The sequence below is a fragment of the Propithecus coquereli genome, unplaced genomic scaffold, assembly GCF_000956105.1.
Source record: "Propithecus coquereli isolate 6110/MARCELLA unplaced genomic scaffold, Pcoq_1.0 Scaffold120, whole genome shotgun sequence".
Taxonomy (NCBI): domain Eukaryota; kingdom Metazoa; phylum Chordata; class Mammalia; order Primates; family Indriidae; genus Propithecus; species Propithecus coquereli.
In genome coordinates, this window is record NW_012136081.1 from 342,987 (window position 1) to 358,972 (window position 15,986).

General features: G+C 44.4%; 2 protein-coding genes across 2 annotated transcripts in view; one reads left to right on the forward strand and one right to left on the reverse strand.

Moving 5' to 3' along the window:
- Positions 1-10,141, reverse strand: HNRNPUL2 (heterogeneous nuclear ribonucleoprotein U-like 2). Its single transcript, XM_012665210.1, has 14 exons — positions 9,270-10,141; positions 7,205-7,340; positions 6,835-6,911; positions 6,506-6,645; positions 6,123-6,213; positions 5,912-6,024; positions 5,423-5,686; positions 5,128-5,250; positions 4,599-4,727; positions 3,903-4,071; positions 1,815-2,015; positions 692-765; positions 326-433; positions 1-204 (listed from the first exon to the last, which is right to left on the reverse strand). The coding sequence occupies exons 1-14, from the start codon at positions 9,805-9,807 to the stop codon at positions 124-126; spliced, it is 2,244 nt and encodes a 747-aa protein (XP_012520664.1). The 5' UTR covers positions 9,808-10,141; the 3' UTR covers positions 1-123.
- A 1,023-nt stretch (positions 10,142-11,164) lies between these two features.
- The window catches only part of TTC9C (tetratricopeptide repeat domain 9C), a 7,124-nt gene continuing 2,302 nt past the window's right edge, over positions 11,165-15,986 (forward strand). Inside the window, exon 1 of the mRNA XM_012665327.1 lies at positions 11,165-11,773. Within this exon, the coding sequence (XP_012520781.1) occupies positions 11,536-11,773 (238 nt within the window). The 5' untranslated portion in view covers positions 11,165-11,535. The remainder of the gene's footprint in view (positions 11,774-15,986) is intronic.

The following is a 15,986-nucleotide window of genomic DNA, read 5'->3' on the forward strand; positions in this document are numbered from 1 at the left end:
CACCCCTCCCCGGCAGCTCAGCCCCACCCCGACAGCCCCTGTTTTCCTTGGTTGTGTTTTGGGGGGTGCCTGGCACCCCCAGAGATTCAGCTTCGTGGCTGACAGGCGACAATGGCAGGAGCTTCACCGATACCCTTGGTAACCGTAGTAGTTCCTGTAGTATCGGTCTCTGTCCTGGGGGTGGTGGTAGTAGTAATTCTGCCACTAGAAGAGAGGGGAAACCCCATCACTTGGAGCCAGAGCTGGCTGAGGATGAAGAGACACAGCACTCATCCTTCTGGTCCTGCCTCCCTTCACCCGCTATCTAACCCAAGAAGATACTCACATCCCGATTGTACTGTGTGTAATAGTCTCTGTATCTGTTGTACTCATAATCTCGCCTGTAGAATCGATCATAGTTTCCCCTGTATCGATCATAGAAATTACGGTAACCCTGAGAAAGGAGAAAAAGGAAGAGTCAAGATTTATGGGTTTTCAGCAACATGACCCACTGCTATCCCCTCTTAAATGAGACACATCCTAGCTTGTATCATAAACAGATTTAATTTTCCCAGAATAAATTCTTCCAGAACACATTAAATGGGCAAAACCCTAAGCCCTGAGAAAAGAGCCCAAACCACTCTGTTCCCCCAAGCCAATAGGAACGGCTCTCACAGCCCAGAGGGAGGAGCAGGAGGAGAGCTGCACTCACCCCTCTGTTTCCAGACTGCCCCCAGTACTGCTGCCCGTAGGCCCGGTTGTCGTAGCCTCGGCGCTGCCCGCCCACTGGAAGAGAAATGGAGAGCGCGCTCAGACAGCTGGCATGGGGTTCTGGCTCCACATCTGAGTGGAAATCAAAAAGCCGGAGCCAAAGGCAATTCTGGGGGAATAGGGGGCCTGTTTCGGCCAGGCTCACACAATGTTAATTAAAGCACCAGCCAGGATCTTTAAAAAAGTCTGAGGGGGGGAGGGCAGAGGAATAGAGACACAAGAAAACCAAGCCACCTTGCTTTTGAAGCTCCCCAATTCCTGCAAAACATTTAAGATGGCAAAAGGATACATGGCAGAGTTAGAAACATGAGTAAAAACTGCCATTCATAGAATCACAGACTTTCAGTCCTGAAAGGGATCTCAGTTATCATATAACCCATACCTATCACTTTATACAAAGCGAAGTCTATATAATAAGCTCCTCGAGGGCAGTAACTGTTCATATTCACAGTGCCTAGCACATAGCAGGCACTCAAAATTTCTGTTGACTTAACTGTTACACACACACACAGACACACACACACACACACAAACACACATACACATTTTTAAAGAGCAGTGAATGCACAGTGAGGGTTTAACTGAAACTGAACATTCGGGGGAAAATTATTTCCACTAATTCCTAACTTCCTTTTAAACCCCCTAAAATGACTGAATAACGCATTCACTTTCTGATCTATACAGTGCGGTTGATTGAAAGACAGAGCAGCAAGAAAACTGAAGACGAGAATCTGATTTCACTGCACAAATCCTTCACATAGACTGGAACAGTGACGTGAGGAACCCATACGTTAAAATGAAAACTAGACAGATGCGAAGGCACAAGTATTGCTTTTCAAGGAAACAAATACTTTTGTTGACAGTAACTCCTTTTTTGTTGACAGATTATGGAAAAAGTGTAAGAAGCTGGAGGTAAAGGACACAGGGAGAAACAAGCTCCACGAAGAAGGCACTTCCTTATTGTTAGTGACCTGACTTAGTTTCTTGGCCTTCCCTCTTGCGACTTGCTGTACTCAGCACAAAGACGAACTGAGATAGGGGGCTGGCAGGTCCCCAGGACTCACCATAGCCTTGGCCTCGGCTTCGGTTCTGCCGGTTTCGTTTGTTTCGGTTGTTTCGGCGGTTTGTCCGCTTCTCAGAAGGGGGCAGCAGCTTCCTTGCCTCCTCCTTGTACTTAGTGACAATGGGCTGGGCTTCCTCCTTCTCTAGCTCCCCGTATGTCACCTCATCCATATAGTCGCATTTTTCAGGCAAAGAGAAGTTGGCTATAAGAGTAAGAGAGAAGCTTGTGGGCCTGAAAAGTGCATAGATGGGTAAAAACTCATTATGAAAACTCTACAAGCAGCATAAGACTTTCTAAGCCTCACTTACTAATGCACAAAAATGTGTTGGGTTCATACCCATTCACATTTAAGTAATCAAATTAATTTTCTCTACCTTAAGCCTTCCCTAAATTTTAACAGCCCCGGGGCTATCTGCAAACTGTAGATTTACAAGTTCTCAAGTGATCCATAATAAATTAGGAGTGAACTGGGTTAAGGTTTCTTATCAGGACAGAAGCAGGTAGCCAGAGGCTAAAAGTAACTGAGAAAGTTTTGGTGTTGGTCAGATAAGATGCTAAGCAATTTAACATTTTAAAAAGGGACTTAATAAGAAACTGACCCAAGCCTAAAAGAATCTACTCATCTATTCAAGGAAAACAGAAAACAGGAGTACAAGGGCTCTCAGTTACCACCTGTACATGATGGGCCGGCACAATTGCCAGTCTCCTTATGTCAAGTTCAAGAGGCTAAGTCCCAGTGGAATTCAGTTCAATTGGGCTCTCATGATTGATTCTTCGACAAATGCAGTTAACCCTCAGTTTTATAAAACTGAACTAAATTCCTGACTGCCTGAATGTCAGTTATGAAGTAGCATAGTTTCATTCTGTGTAAACTCAGAGGATCCGGCTCACAGATGTGTAAAACAGTTCCCAAGTCAGGGGATTATCAGAATTTGAAGAGCCAGCAGTTGATAGGGCAGGTGGGATGCCAGGAGATAAAGGCAGCAAGGCGAAATCGCATTTTTAAGGGGAATAGTAGGAAGTAGGATCAACCAAAATAGTCAATTCTGCCTTATGTGGATCTTGCTCTCAGGCTTACATATTGTCTTAAAGATTTCAGCCAAAAACACAAACAAACAAAAAAACCCCAAACAGGCTGGCATCTCCCTTCTCTTTCTTTGGGATGCCATGCCATCTCCCTGCTCTCTTCCCTCCCCTTTCTCTCTCTATGTCATTCTCTCTATCCTTCTAAAAAGATAAAACATTTTTACTTTTATGTCTTAAAAAAAAAAAAAAAAAACAAAAAAAACCCAAAGAAAACACAAGCCTAATGTGATAACAGAAATCATGATAAACCAATGAGAGGGCTCACTCCAACTGCCATTCCATTTATGGAATAAATATAGTAATCTTCTCCTATTCCGTGGAATATGAACTCCATAAAGCCAACCTTCATTCCATATACTGCTCTTTCCCTATGTCTAGGACTACACTGGACAAACAGCATACATGCTATAAATATTTACTTAATGAACTGACTCAAGGAAGCCTCTCCCTTGAGTTTTAATTATCCTATGCTCTATCACTATTTCCCTTTTTGTGTCTTACCCAGAATGAATCAAAGGGTTTCTCTTCAGATTTACATTTTAGCTGTGGAGAGTCACTCAGGTGCTGAGAGGTCCCAGTAAGGTGTGCAGTGAACAGTCACAGGATCTCTACCTTGTATAATTTTAGCCGACTCCTATGGTTTGAATGTCCTCCCCATATATGCTGAATATGTGTTGGAAACTTAAGCCTCAACAAGGCAGTACTGAGAGGGTGGGACTTTTAAAAGGTGATTAGGTCATGGGGGCTCCATCCTCATGCATGGATTAATGCCATTATCTTGGAGAGGGGTTTTGATATAAAACTTCTCTCTCGAATGTCCCTTTGGCACTCCCGCCATGGAATATCACAGCTTAGAAGGCCTTCACTAGATGTCAGTGCCATGCTCTTGGGATTCCCAGCCTCCAGAACTGTGGGGCAAATAAACTTCTATTGTTTATAAATTACCCAGTCTGTGGTATTCTGTTACAGCAGCAGAAAATGGACTACGGACTAAGACACTCACCTTTCATCTCCAGCATTATAGACTCAGGTACATCATCTCCTTCCACCTCCTTCCTCAACTCCAGCCTCTTCTTCCAATCTTCCTCATTAGGGACAACCACCACCACTTTCCGAGTGAAGGTCTTGAATAGCAATAGCTTCCTCCGCTGACCAGAGTTGTACACATTACACTAAGAAAAGGAGGAATAACAGATGTTTAGGAATAAAAATTATCACCCAAATTCAACCGAAACATTTAATATCTTTGACAACTGAGACACCAGATTAGGGCTCAATATACACAATCTCCTTTAATTTTTGAAAAACTTTGCATGACAATATTATCCTATTTTGCACATCAGGAAAACTGAAGTTCAGAGAGGACAAGGGACTCGTCCAAGATCACAAACCTAATAAGTGGTGGAGCCAGGAATCCAAGTGAGCTCCAACTCTTTCTGTTGTCTCTTACGTGTTTTACAGTCTGTGTCCATATCCTCTCAGGTAAAAACACTAATGATGAGTACCTCTGAGTTCAAAAACTGTTATAACTATAACATACGATCAGATGGTCATAATTAGATAACCTGATTCTGTTCCTTAATTCAGCCTCTCTACATACACACCTCACTTTAACGCTAAGCAATTTTACCAGATTAAATGGATGCCAAATTTTTTATCTTTGTATCTTATGTGAAATTAGGTTTCCTCTGAACAATACCTGATCAAGAATGAAGTTCCTCTTTGTCCGGGAAGCAATCTGGACCAGCTTACTAAGGCACTGGGAGGCTTGCTGAACTAAAAGGTCTCGGCTTTTGGGGTCCATCTCTGGCTCCTCGAGCCCCTTCATCTGATGAGTTTGAGAGGAAGCGAAGAGAAACACAAGAGGTTATGCAGCAAGTTAAAGCCCAAGAATCACTGGTAAATGTCACCTCTTTACATGCCAAATCTGTAACATCAGTTCATTCCTATCCTCAGTGCTGCGAGTGCTGCCCATTTCCTGCAGTAGTCACTTCCAGTCTCAACCTGGATATATTCCAGATTGTATTTGAAATATATTTGTATATTTCAGAAATTTGAAAACATAGCAAAGAAAAAAAAAACACTGAGAGAAAAACTCATTTCTCTATTTGTGGGACTCCTGTTCTCAGACACATAAAAGGCTAACTCTCCACTGAGAATAAGTTATAGGAGTTACTTGGCACTTCCAGAGCAAATACTATAGCCGACTAATCTCCCTAGCAACTCACCCTCATTTGATTGAGCACAGTCTCAGCTCCCAGGACATTGTATCTTTTCTCAGGGTTTTCTTTTGCGTATTTCAGTGCCCACTGGGTCTTTCCAGATCCAGGCAGTCCCACCATCAGAATCACCTGCAAGTAAACAGAACCAGGAATGCCATGAAAAATAAAAGTCATGTTTATGAAATTCAACTTAAGAACAACCTCCCCATCCCAGTTTGGCAGCACTCTGAGACCTGGGAAAGCATACCCACCCACCATTCCAAAGCAGGAAACCTAAATTTTTGCATATTGCTTGGCATACCTCACACTCCTCTATGGTCTTGGGAGGGACTGCAGTGCGCACACGCTCCTCAACAGGCACAGCGTGGATGAACACAAACTCTTCTGGTGGTGGGAAGAAGGGCTCTTCCTTCTGACCAAAGTTTAATTCTACAACACAATTTTTGCAGAGGACATGGGGTAGAAGGGCCCGGTCTGCCAGGGATTCCTTGTTGATCCGGAATGCCACACCTAGGTCTTCTCCATTCTTGGAGAAGGAAAGTTCTACTTCTTCATTCTCAAAATTCTACAATGACAAAGGAGAAGAGCACTTAGGGCTGACAAGGTTTGAGATGGATTAAATCTTACAATTTAATCTTTTTGTGTGTGTGCGTGCAGACTGCTACACGATATAACTAAGCAATAATGCATCAAATGCATAAAAGCCAGGAGTTGATGGGAAGCAGAATCAAACTCCCAGTGCCCTCTATCCATTCCCTGCTATGAATCCACAACTTTTAGGAGCACTTACAGCAAAGCAGCCGATGACATCATTCTCCCCAAAAGTCTGGCCATATTCCTCAAACTGTCCATTCTCTGCTTTGAGTCCTCGTCCATCGAAACCATAGGAGAATTCATCCTCACCTAGAATAGTCAAAAAATTAGTTACCTACCTCCAAACTTTCCACAGAATAAGCAATACAGTAGCAAACACTAATGAGGATGTTAAAAAATAACTTTACCAAGCTGTGGACGGGAAAAATCAACGGACCACCCAACTCGAAGGAGAGAAACCTCTGTGCAGCCTTCTTTCATTGGGAGATTCTGGGTGACCTGGCCAAGTCAGAAAAGGAACTTTTAGATACTCTGACCAATGCAGAAGCAAAGTCTGAGTTAAAAAGATAAAATTTTTATAAAAACTGAAAACAACAACTATCACAATTCAGTATAACAACTCTCACTGAACTTAAACCAAAGCTGTGGGAGTTGACTTCCCAGTTACTGAAGCTAAGGTTATTATAGTGCTTTTTCCTGCACTAAGAAAATAATGATGGACAGAAATCCAGTAAATAAATAGCAGTTTAATGAATAAATTAATACATAAATGGTCTTGATGAGCTACTACCTTTGCCTCAAAGCAGACTTTTCCCTTTGTCACTCCATAAGTACTCCTTGCCCCAGACCAAAGGGTGGGGAACTTCTCTGAGAAAAGTGGCTGCCCTCCATAGCGGTCTTTGCTCACTTGAAAGTGGAGATCCGAGGTATCTGTTGAGAAAGAACCAATAAATTTACTCCAATGTCAAATACTTAAAAGCCACCAAAAGAGTATAAGTATACCCAGCTGTCAAGAATGGATGCAAAGTCTCTTAGAATTTGCACACCATTAAGTTTTAATCTCCAAAATCACTTCTAGGAGATTAGTTAAAAACCCCAATTTGCCTGCCTTATACATACATGTGTCCAAATTCACAAGAGTTTGATCCTCCTCCTCATCTTTTGCTTCTTCTTCTGGGGGTGGTGGAGACTTTGAGCTGCACATAAGACAGAAAAGAAATACAATGTAACCAAAGCCCTCTTCTTTGAGGAGTGTCTGCATGACATTGTGTCCGCTTCAAACTACCAGTGAATATCAAATCCCAGCAGACAGCTTCTTTCAACAAATGAGAAAGGTCAACAGGAGGTTCCATGGTAGATTCAATCTAAAACTTATGCCTATAAAAGCCTATTCCATTTTTAATCCACCCCTCCTTCCAGACTCTCCAATTAGCATCAGATATACCAAAATCAGAGCAGACACTCCCTTTGAAGGGACTGTTTCCCTCACCGGCTGTGGTAAGCCTCCTCTCGGAATTCATAGTAAGCTCGGCCATGTTCATCCTTCTCATCCCGCTGTCTCTTTACCCCCCGCCGCTCACCATCTGAGCCTGCTGGTTTTGACTTTTCACTATCTTGGTCATCTCCTACAAAAAGGAGGGAAAGAAAATCAGCAGTTTTCATACTGGTATGTAGAATAAGCTCAGAACCAATGGAAACTAAAGGGGAATCTGAGTAGCTGTCTAATGGAAACAGCCAAGTTATTCTCACTGTATCCACATAACATCTTATTTCTGAAGATTATCTGTCATCAGCTGGGATTTTATTCAAAAAAGAAAAAAAAAAAGGACATTATGGGCTAATTACAGTCAAGCAGAAGATAAAAATTGGACAATTTTTGCATTCTAAATTTATCTGCTTAAATCAGGTCAAACTTGCAGATTTCCCCATCAATATGACATAAAAATATCCCTTAGGTCCTTAAAAAACCTTCAAAGGTTAATTTAATTTCAACTCTTGTCAGATTTGGATTTAAGGTAGGCACTTAACAACATATTTTGTAACACTTTTCCACAGTTTCATGATATAGAAGCCTCAATTTTTTTTTTTTAAAGTTAGACTTTCATGCATTAAAATGTACAGCTATCCATGGCTTTACTTATATGGCAAGTGGACTTAAGTGCATGATATATACCTGTATTTTTATCAGTGATCTTTACTGAAAGTTTTAAGAGCAAACCATTAAGTCACAAGAGACCCATAAATAATACTGCATCTTTACTGCAAATAATGTAGGGTAGGAAGGTGCTGTCACATATTTAGCAACGTTCTTTACAAGAGAAAAATAACCTGGAGTTTTTCCTTAGGCTTTTGTACTTTGCAACAATAAGAAGATTTTTAATAATAATTTCTTTAAAACAATTCTTTATCCCTCAACATTTTTTACCTGCTACTTGGGATACACATAAGTCAAAAGTTATGTAATGGGATTTTTGTTACAGGACATAAGACAAACAATCTGCAAGTTGCATGTGATTGCTGTAAAATGGGTTCCAATTTTACCAAGATACTCCGTAGCAGCCTAAAAAATTATTATAAAAATTACTAAGGCAACCCACTTTATAGTAAAACTTGGAAGCAGCTCTAGTTTTCCTCCCTCCCTACTCTGACAGATATTGTTATAGATCAGCTCTAACCACCCAATCACTTCAAAAGAAGGGAGAAAGGTCACTAACTCCCTGGGGCGACTCTACGCATTGTATTCCACAATATTACTCAAGGGATGCACCAGCACCTCAATCATTTCAATCCAGGAAGCCAGGGGTCTCAAATCTAAAAGGCTAGCGCAAGTGTATAGTAAATCTACAAATATGCCCATCACAGACTCAGTGGGACCATTAAAATATAAGAATACAGGCAAAAATAAAAACCCTGTCAAGTAACCTTAACTTACTCTAAATGCACTAGATTAAAAATTTCTCCTCATTAGTTAACTATTAAACCCAACACCCTCATACTAGAGGTTGCCCCCTACTGCTGAAGCAGGAACAGGTTAGATTTCTAGATTCTCTGTGTAGCTCAAGCTCTAGTAATGTGCTTTTGACAGAGCGGACTTTGACGGACTGAGTTTATTGCTTAACATTCTTATGGTGAAAAAGTCAACAGGCAGGTAGCCCAAAGGCCTAAGCCTCCAAATGTGGGTCTGGCTCTCCGTGTAACTGCCAATTCCTCAGCACATTCTCAGCTAAGAAAAAAATAACAAGCACCGCGGGAGACTGTTCCACAGGTAGCTCACAAGCAGTTCGCATGCAAAAACCACTCACTTCCATCTACTATCACCAAAGAACCAAGTTAGGAAGGAACCTCCCTCCTGCAAAGAGTGGGGCCACCAGAGGCGGCCGAACCCCCTAGAAATGTGCCTAAAGGATGAAAGCCACTTCCCCTGGGGAGTCCCATCAAATGACGATGGGAGCCTTGCACTTTTAGGCAAGTGAGAACAAGGAGTCCGACCCTGCGGTGCTATATCAGGGGCGCACTCGGCAGGTTGGAGCCGGGCTCCGCTGCCAGCTCCTCACCCTGTTCCTCTGCGGCCTTGTCACCCTGCGCCTCCGATCCTGGCGTCTCGTCGCCGCTCCGCTCCTCGGGCTCGTCTTCTTCCCCCTTGCCGGTGCCCTGCTCTTCGCCTCCATTTACCCCACCTGACCCGGCCGTGGCCTCCGATGGCTTCTCGGAAACACTGGGCTCGGCCAAGGCCTCCATGGCTGCCGCCTCCGGGGGCTCCGGCGGCGGCTGCGCGGCCTGGTCCGAGGCCTGAGCAGGGGGTGGCTCTTCGTCCTCGTCCTCAAGCAGCGCCTCCTCGTCCTCCTCCTCCTCCTCTTCGTCCTCCTCCTCGTCCCCGCCCGGGCCGCCGCCCGACGCGGCCACAGGCCGAGGCTCCGCCTTGCAGGCCCCGCCGGGCCCGGCCCCGCCACCGCCGGCCTCGTCCTCGAGCATCTCGGCGTCCAGCGCCTCCTGCAGCCGCTGCGCCAGATCCACTTTGAGGCCGCGCGAGTCCAGGCCCCGCCGCTGCAGCTCCGACCGCAGCTCGGTCACTTTCAGCCGCTTCACCTCCATCGCCGCCGCCGCCTCCTCCGCCTCCCGCCGCCTCCTCCCCTGCGAACCGTCGACCGAACCCAACCGCGCAGGCGCCGCCGCCGCCGCCGCCGCCGCCCGCCTCCGCCTCACGCGCCAGCACTGAGCCCGCGCGAGCGAGCGCACGCACGCAGACAGGGGAGGCCGCGCACGGTCCCCTCTACGTAGTGTTTGTTTCTCCTTCCTCCTCCCCTCCCCCTTCGGTTCACGGAGCCAGAAACAACGCAATGGGGAGCTGCTTGTCTTCCAGTCCCTCGGTTACCCAGCCGCAGGCAAGCGCGCGGAGGACGACGGAGTTCCCTTCTTCTCCCTCCCGCCCCCTTTCGCCCCCTGGACCAATCGCCGCCGGTGGTTTTACTGCGCAGCCGCAGCGGAGTGCGAGACGGGCAAGGCTGGCTGCTGCTCAAGTGCCTCGTAGCACGGAAGCGTGAGCGCGCCGGTCTTGCCGTACTTCCAGCGGCGGGTCTGCGCAGCCGTCCGGAGCCCCCTTAGCCTACGCCCATCCCACCCTATCACCACCTTTACTTCCGTCTGACTTTCAATTGCCTCGGCGCCTTAGGGCTCGCCGCTAGCCTCTTTCCTCTGATGACTTGTATGCAACAGCTTCTTGAGAGTAACAACAAAAGAGAAGCTATTGCAACATGAAAGCCTACTAGCAATTGTTTTTCTGGCCTGTAAGCAAAAGAGATTTCCCTGTAAGCAAAAGAGAATACAGTAGTCACTGTCCCTGTTTTTTCTCAACGCTTCAACTTCTACCCAGCAACATACGTCCTGATCCCGCCTTTCTTCTTTGTTATTGGCCAACTTGAATCGTCATCTGCCGTTCTGATTGGCCATCCGTGATGGTCCGGATTTTTCCAATTGGCCGAACCACCAGGGTTTTTTTTTCCGGGTTAGTCCGCTGGGGAGGCGGGGTCATTTCTGCGGGATTATTTTTTTCCGGCGCCGATTCTGATTGGGCGGTGTGGTACAATGCGCGCGACTCGTTAGGCACCGAACTGTGAGGAGGTCCGACCCTTTCCTCTCCGTGCTCCCGCCGGTAAACCGAAGCCCTGGAGTAGACTTCGGGGCTTCAGCATCTGCAGAGAGCGAGGAACTGGCCGCGGCGCCTGGTGGGCTTGCAACGGGGGTGCTGTAAGGTCTCCTCTCGCCTGTGGGTTGGGGTTAACGAGCCTCATTCACCTCAGTTTCCCAGCTCGTGGCACTGACATCAAATGCTTGTTCAATAAGGAGAAATAAAGAGTTGGAGTAGAAGCAAGCTCTCTACTTATTTTAGCAGTAGTCCCCGCCTACTTCCTTCTACTTCCAGGTCAGAGGGGGGCGTATCCAAAAGAAGGAGGAAGCAAAGTCTGCCGGCGTTTGTACGCCGGCCACAATTCCTGAGTAGGGTCTTTGCTTTTTTACGGGGAGTCTCCTCACCCCGGAATCGCCTGTATTAGGAAATCACTTAATCTTTGGTTTCACTGTTCTCGCATCCTCTTCCTGAATAGTTTCTTGCACTTCTGGAGATTGAAAAACTGCAGAGAGGAGAGGTGTGGCTCTAGGAAAAACAAGCAAAGCTCACGTCCCAAGGGCTGGGGCTTCCTGGAGAAGGGTAATTTCCTGCCTTCTTAAGTCGGCTACCAAAATCAGTTATTTTGCTCCCAACCCCAGAGCTTCAGTTGCTCTTTTACTTCCCAGTTGCGCAAGAGCACTGGGCGACAAAGAGTTATGGAGAAGCGCCTGCAGGAGGCCCAGCAGTACAAGGAGGAAGGGAACCAGCGCTACCGGGAAGGGAAGTACCGAGATGCTGTGAGTAGGTACCATCGAGCTCTGCTTCAGCTGCGGGGTCTGGATCCAAGTCTGCCCTCCCCGATACCTAACCTAGGGCCTCAGGGCCCGGCTCTCACACCTGAACAAGAAAACATACTGCAAACCACCCAGACAGACTGCTACAACAATCTAGCTGGTAAGAACAGGGCTGAAGGGTGGGTGGAGAACATCAGTGCCGGAACATGAGTGTGTAAATATTGGAGAAAACACTGACGTTCTTTTCTGTTGTTATCCAGTTATTCTGCCATGAATTGAAATACATTTCCAATCTGTAGGGTTCTAATTGAGCTGCTGTAGACCAGAGCTTCTCAGACTTCACCTGGAGAGTTTGTTAAAACACAACTTCTTGGGAAACAAGTTACTTGCTTTAGCCAGTGGTTTAGATCACTTATATTCAATGGTTTTTATAGCTTTTCTTCATTTTCCTCTTTCTTGTAAATCAGTTAATTTGGGTAACTAGTATCTTCCAGCTCCAGATGGCCTTGGGTGAAGATATGGATGCCGTAGTTAGTATCACTACGATTAACCAGCTAAGAGAAAGGAGACTTCTTAGGTCCGTTCTGTGGCAGGCATAATAACCATAGAGCTAATTAAATTATTTTGCAGTATATTAGAACCTCCTAACAGTCCAAGTTGAGGCATAGAAATTATTAGGAGTAGTTCTTACACTTCCTAATAGTTTAAAAATTATTGTTTTCAATTTTTTATTTCAAAATATTAAGGGGGTACAAATGTTTTTGGTTACATGGACCACTTTTGTTATTCTTGAGTCACGGCTGTAAGTGTGCCCATCACCCAAATAGTGTTCACTGTACCTGTTAGGTGTTTTTGCCCCTCCCCTCCTCCCCTTTCCCCCTCCCCGCTTGATTTCCACTGAGTTTTACTTCCCTCTGTGCACATGTGTGCTCATCCGTTAGTTCCAATTTAATAGCAAGTGCATGTGGTGTTTGTTTTCTCATTCTTGAGATTCTTCACCAAAAAAAAAAAAAAAACTGCCAGGCCTGGTGCTCACACCTATAATCCCAGCATTTTGGGAGGCCAAGGTGGAAGGATTGCTTGAGATCAGGATTTTGAGACCAGCCTGAGCAAGAGTGAGACCCCCATCTCTTAAAAGAAAAAAAAAAAAAGAAGAAGAAAAAGAGATTCTTCACTTAGGATAATGGTCTCCAGTTCCATCCAAATTGTTGTAAAAGGCATTAATTCATTCTTTTTTATGATTGAGTAGTGCTCCATGGTATACATATACCACGTTTTGTTAATCCACTCATGAATTGATGGGCACTTGGGTTGACTTCACATCTTTGCAATTGTGAATTGTGCTGTAGTGAACATTTGAGTGCAGGTGACTTTTTGATAAAATGACTTATTTTCCTTTGAGTAGTTACCCATTAGTGGGATTACTGGATTGAATGTTAGGTCTACTTTTAGTTATTTTTTTAGTTTTTTTGAAGAGACAGGGTCTCACGCTGTCACTCAGGCTGGAGTGTAGTGGTGAGATCGTAACTCACTGCAGCCTTGAACTTCTGGGCTCAAGCAATTTCACCCCACCTCAGCCTTCCCAGTAGCTGGGACTATAAGCATAAGCCACTGTGCCCTGCCTAAAAATGATATTAAAATTCAATACTGTTTAGCTATAGTTTGGTGAAAACCTCTTTTTTACTGTGTATCCAAGGCTACTCTTAGACTCAAGTCACAATAATAATAATTATAGTAACTAGTGTTTCAGTTCATTCAATTCAACAATTACTCATTAAGTGCTGAGGATTCACAGTATAATAAAACAGATAAAGATCCCTGTCCTCATGGAAAGGGAGATGGACAATAAACAAAAGAAGTAATATAATATATTAGATGTCGATGAGTACTTTAGAAAAGGATAAATTGGAAAATGGGAATAGTGAGTGCCATAGGCATGGGGGTATTCACTTTTAAAGAGAGTGGTTAGGGAGGGCTCATAGAAGTGACATTTATGAAATGCCATGGGCAGACATTGCCCTTTATACACATTAACCTATGTAAGTGTCATAGCAATCCTTTGAAATAAATTTTAGGAAACAGACAGCTAGTAATTGGTGGAGCTAAAATTAAGCCCCGGCAGTCTTAACTCCAGAGCTTAAGTTCTTATTGCAGAATATTGTACATTGCTAACGACTAGAATACATTTTGGGGAATTGACCAAATATCAAGAAACAAGCTGCTTTAGAGTTGCTTTTAGAGGAACTTGACTCTGTATTGAGGGTAGAAATTATGCCTTAGCCATCTTCAGAGCTAGGGTAGCTTGCTAGATGCTCCATAAAGACTCACTGAATTAACAGTTTTCTACCCTTAGCAGGGAGACAGGAAAAGAAAAAAGAAAAAAATTTTTTCATTTAATGAGTCCCTGTAACATGTTTGGCAGTTTATTTACAATATCTCTCGTCTTCACAAAAATTCTGCAAAGTACTTATGGTTATCCCTGTTTTACAGATAAGGAAGTCAGATTTATATCACTGCCTAAAGTCCTCTGGTGGCATCTCATCACACTTACGAGAAAATCCAAACTCTGCCCCTCACCTGCAGGTCCCAAATGACCTGACTCTTCTGTATACTGAATGCTCAAAGCACTTTTCCACCTTTGGGCTTTGTAGGCTCTCTTGGGATAGAAAAGAGAGCCTACAAAGGGTCCCTTGAGTGACCCATGTCATTCAGATTTTGGCGCAGAAGTTGCTTCCTTAGAGAGGACTTCTGACTTCATTGACTCTCTGTCCCAGCAAAGTTTTATTTTCCTCAAATAAAATCAGTTTACTGGGAAGCCAAGACAGGAGGATCACTTGAGCCCAGGAGTTTGAGACAAGCCTGGGCAACAAAACAAGACTCCATCTCCACAAAAAATAGAAAATTAGAAAAAATAGAGAAATTAGCTGGGCATGGTGGCATGCATCTATAGACTCATCTACTTGTGAGACTGAGGCAAGAGGATCACTTGAGCCCAGGAGATTGAGGTAGCAGTGGGCTGTCATGATGCCACTGCCTTCATGCCTGGGCAACAGAGCAAGACCGTCTCAAAAAATGAAACCAAAACATTTCTTTGTTTATTGTGTATTCCTCCTACTCTCCCAGTTAGGGACTAGGATGCAAGCTGTATTTAATTATCAAGATGTCTGCCTTGTTCCTCTTATCCTCCTGGCTCAGTGCCCGGCACATGGTCAATGCCCAATAACTGGTTGTCAAATGAATGACACTAGAGTGATGGATTAGTTGACCCCTGGGGAAATATCTAAGTATAAACCATTTGACCACGTGGTGGGGATGTTGTAGAAAGGATGTGAATATAAGCCCAGGCCTTTTAATGTCCTCATCAGCCCTCATTCTTGGTCCTTCTCAGTGCCATAATTTAACTATACTATGTTTAATTCCCATAGTTGTGAAATAGGGAATGTATTTCCCTTCTTAATTATAGAAAGGCAGAACATTGACTTGAACATTGCCTCCTAAGCAGGTTTGTATTTTGAGGTCCCTTTAAATTATCCAAGTGAATAGTGAAGTAATATACTGTATTGCCATTGAGAATGATGATGATTTTGGAGTTAGAGAGTGCTTGGTTCAAATTTTATACTCATTCTACCTAGAAGCTGTGGGATCTTAGACAAGTTACTTTACTTCTCTGAGCCTTGATTTTTTTCATCCATTAAATGGAGATAGTAACACCAATTTCATAGTGTGGATGAAAAGATTAAAGGAGGATGGGTGTGCTGTAATCCCAGTACTTTGGGAGGCCAAGGCAGGAGGATTGCTTGAGACCAGGAGTTCAAAACCAGCCTGGGCAATGTAGCAAGACCCCTGTCTCTGTAAAAAAAAATTAGCCAGGTATGGTGGCATGTGCCTGTAGTCTCAGGACTTGAGAGGCTGAGGAGGAAGGTTGTTTAAGGCCAGAATTTGAGGCTGCGGTGAGCTATGATTGCACCACTGTACTCCAGGCTGGGCAACAGATTGATACCCCATCTGTAAAAAACATTAAAAAATAATTTTTAAAAAGATTAAACAAGATAGTGTATATCAAACACACAGTACAGTGCTTGTTATTTCTTCATACAATTAATGGCAACTGTTGTTAACGAAGTTGCAGTACAAGAGTATATTCTTGGCTGGCTGCAGTGGCTCACGCCTATAATCCTAGCACTCTGGGAGGCCGAGACAGGTGGATCGCTCAAGGTCAGGAGTTCGAGACCAGCGTGAGCAAGAGCGAGACCCCATCTCTACTAAAAGTAGGAAGAAATTATCTGGACAACTAAAAATATATACATAGAAAAAATTAGCCGGGCATGGTGGCACATGCCTGTAGTCCCAGCTACTCGGGAGGCTGAGGCAGG

Excerpts from the sequence above, each read along its gene's own strand:
- HNRNPUL2 (XM_012665210.1), bottom strand. The coding sequence starts at position 9,807 with ATGGAGGTGAAGCGGCTGAAAGTGACCGAGCTGCGGTCGGAGCTGCAG. Across the intron at positions 7,341-9,269 it reads CAAGGCCGCAGAGGAACAGG|GAGATGACCAAGATAGTGAA; the intron begins GTGAGGAGCTGG and ends TCCTTTTTGTAG. Across the intron at positions 6,646-6,834 it reads TCTTGTGAATTTGGACACAT|ATACCTCGGATCTCCACTTT; the intron begins GTATGTATAAGG and ends CTTTCTCAACAG.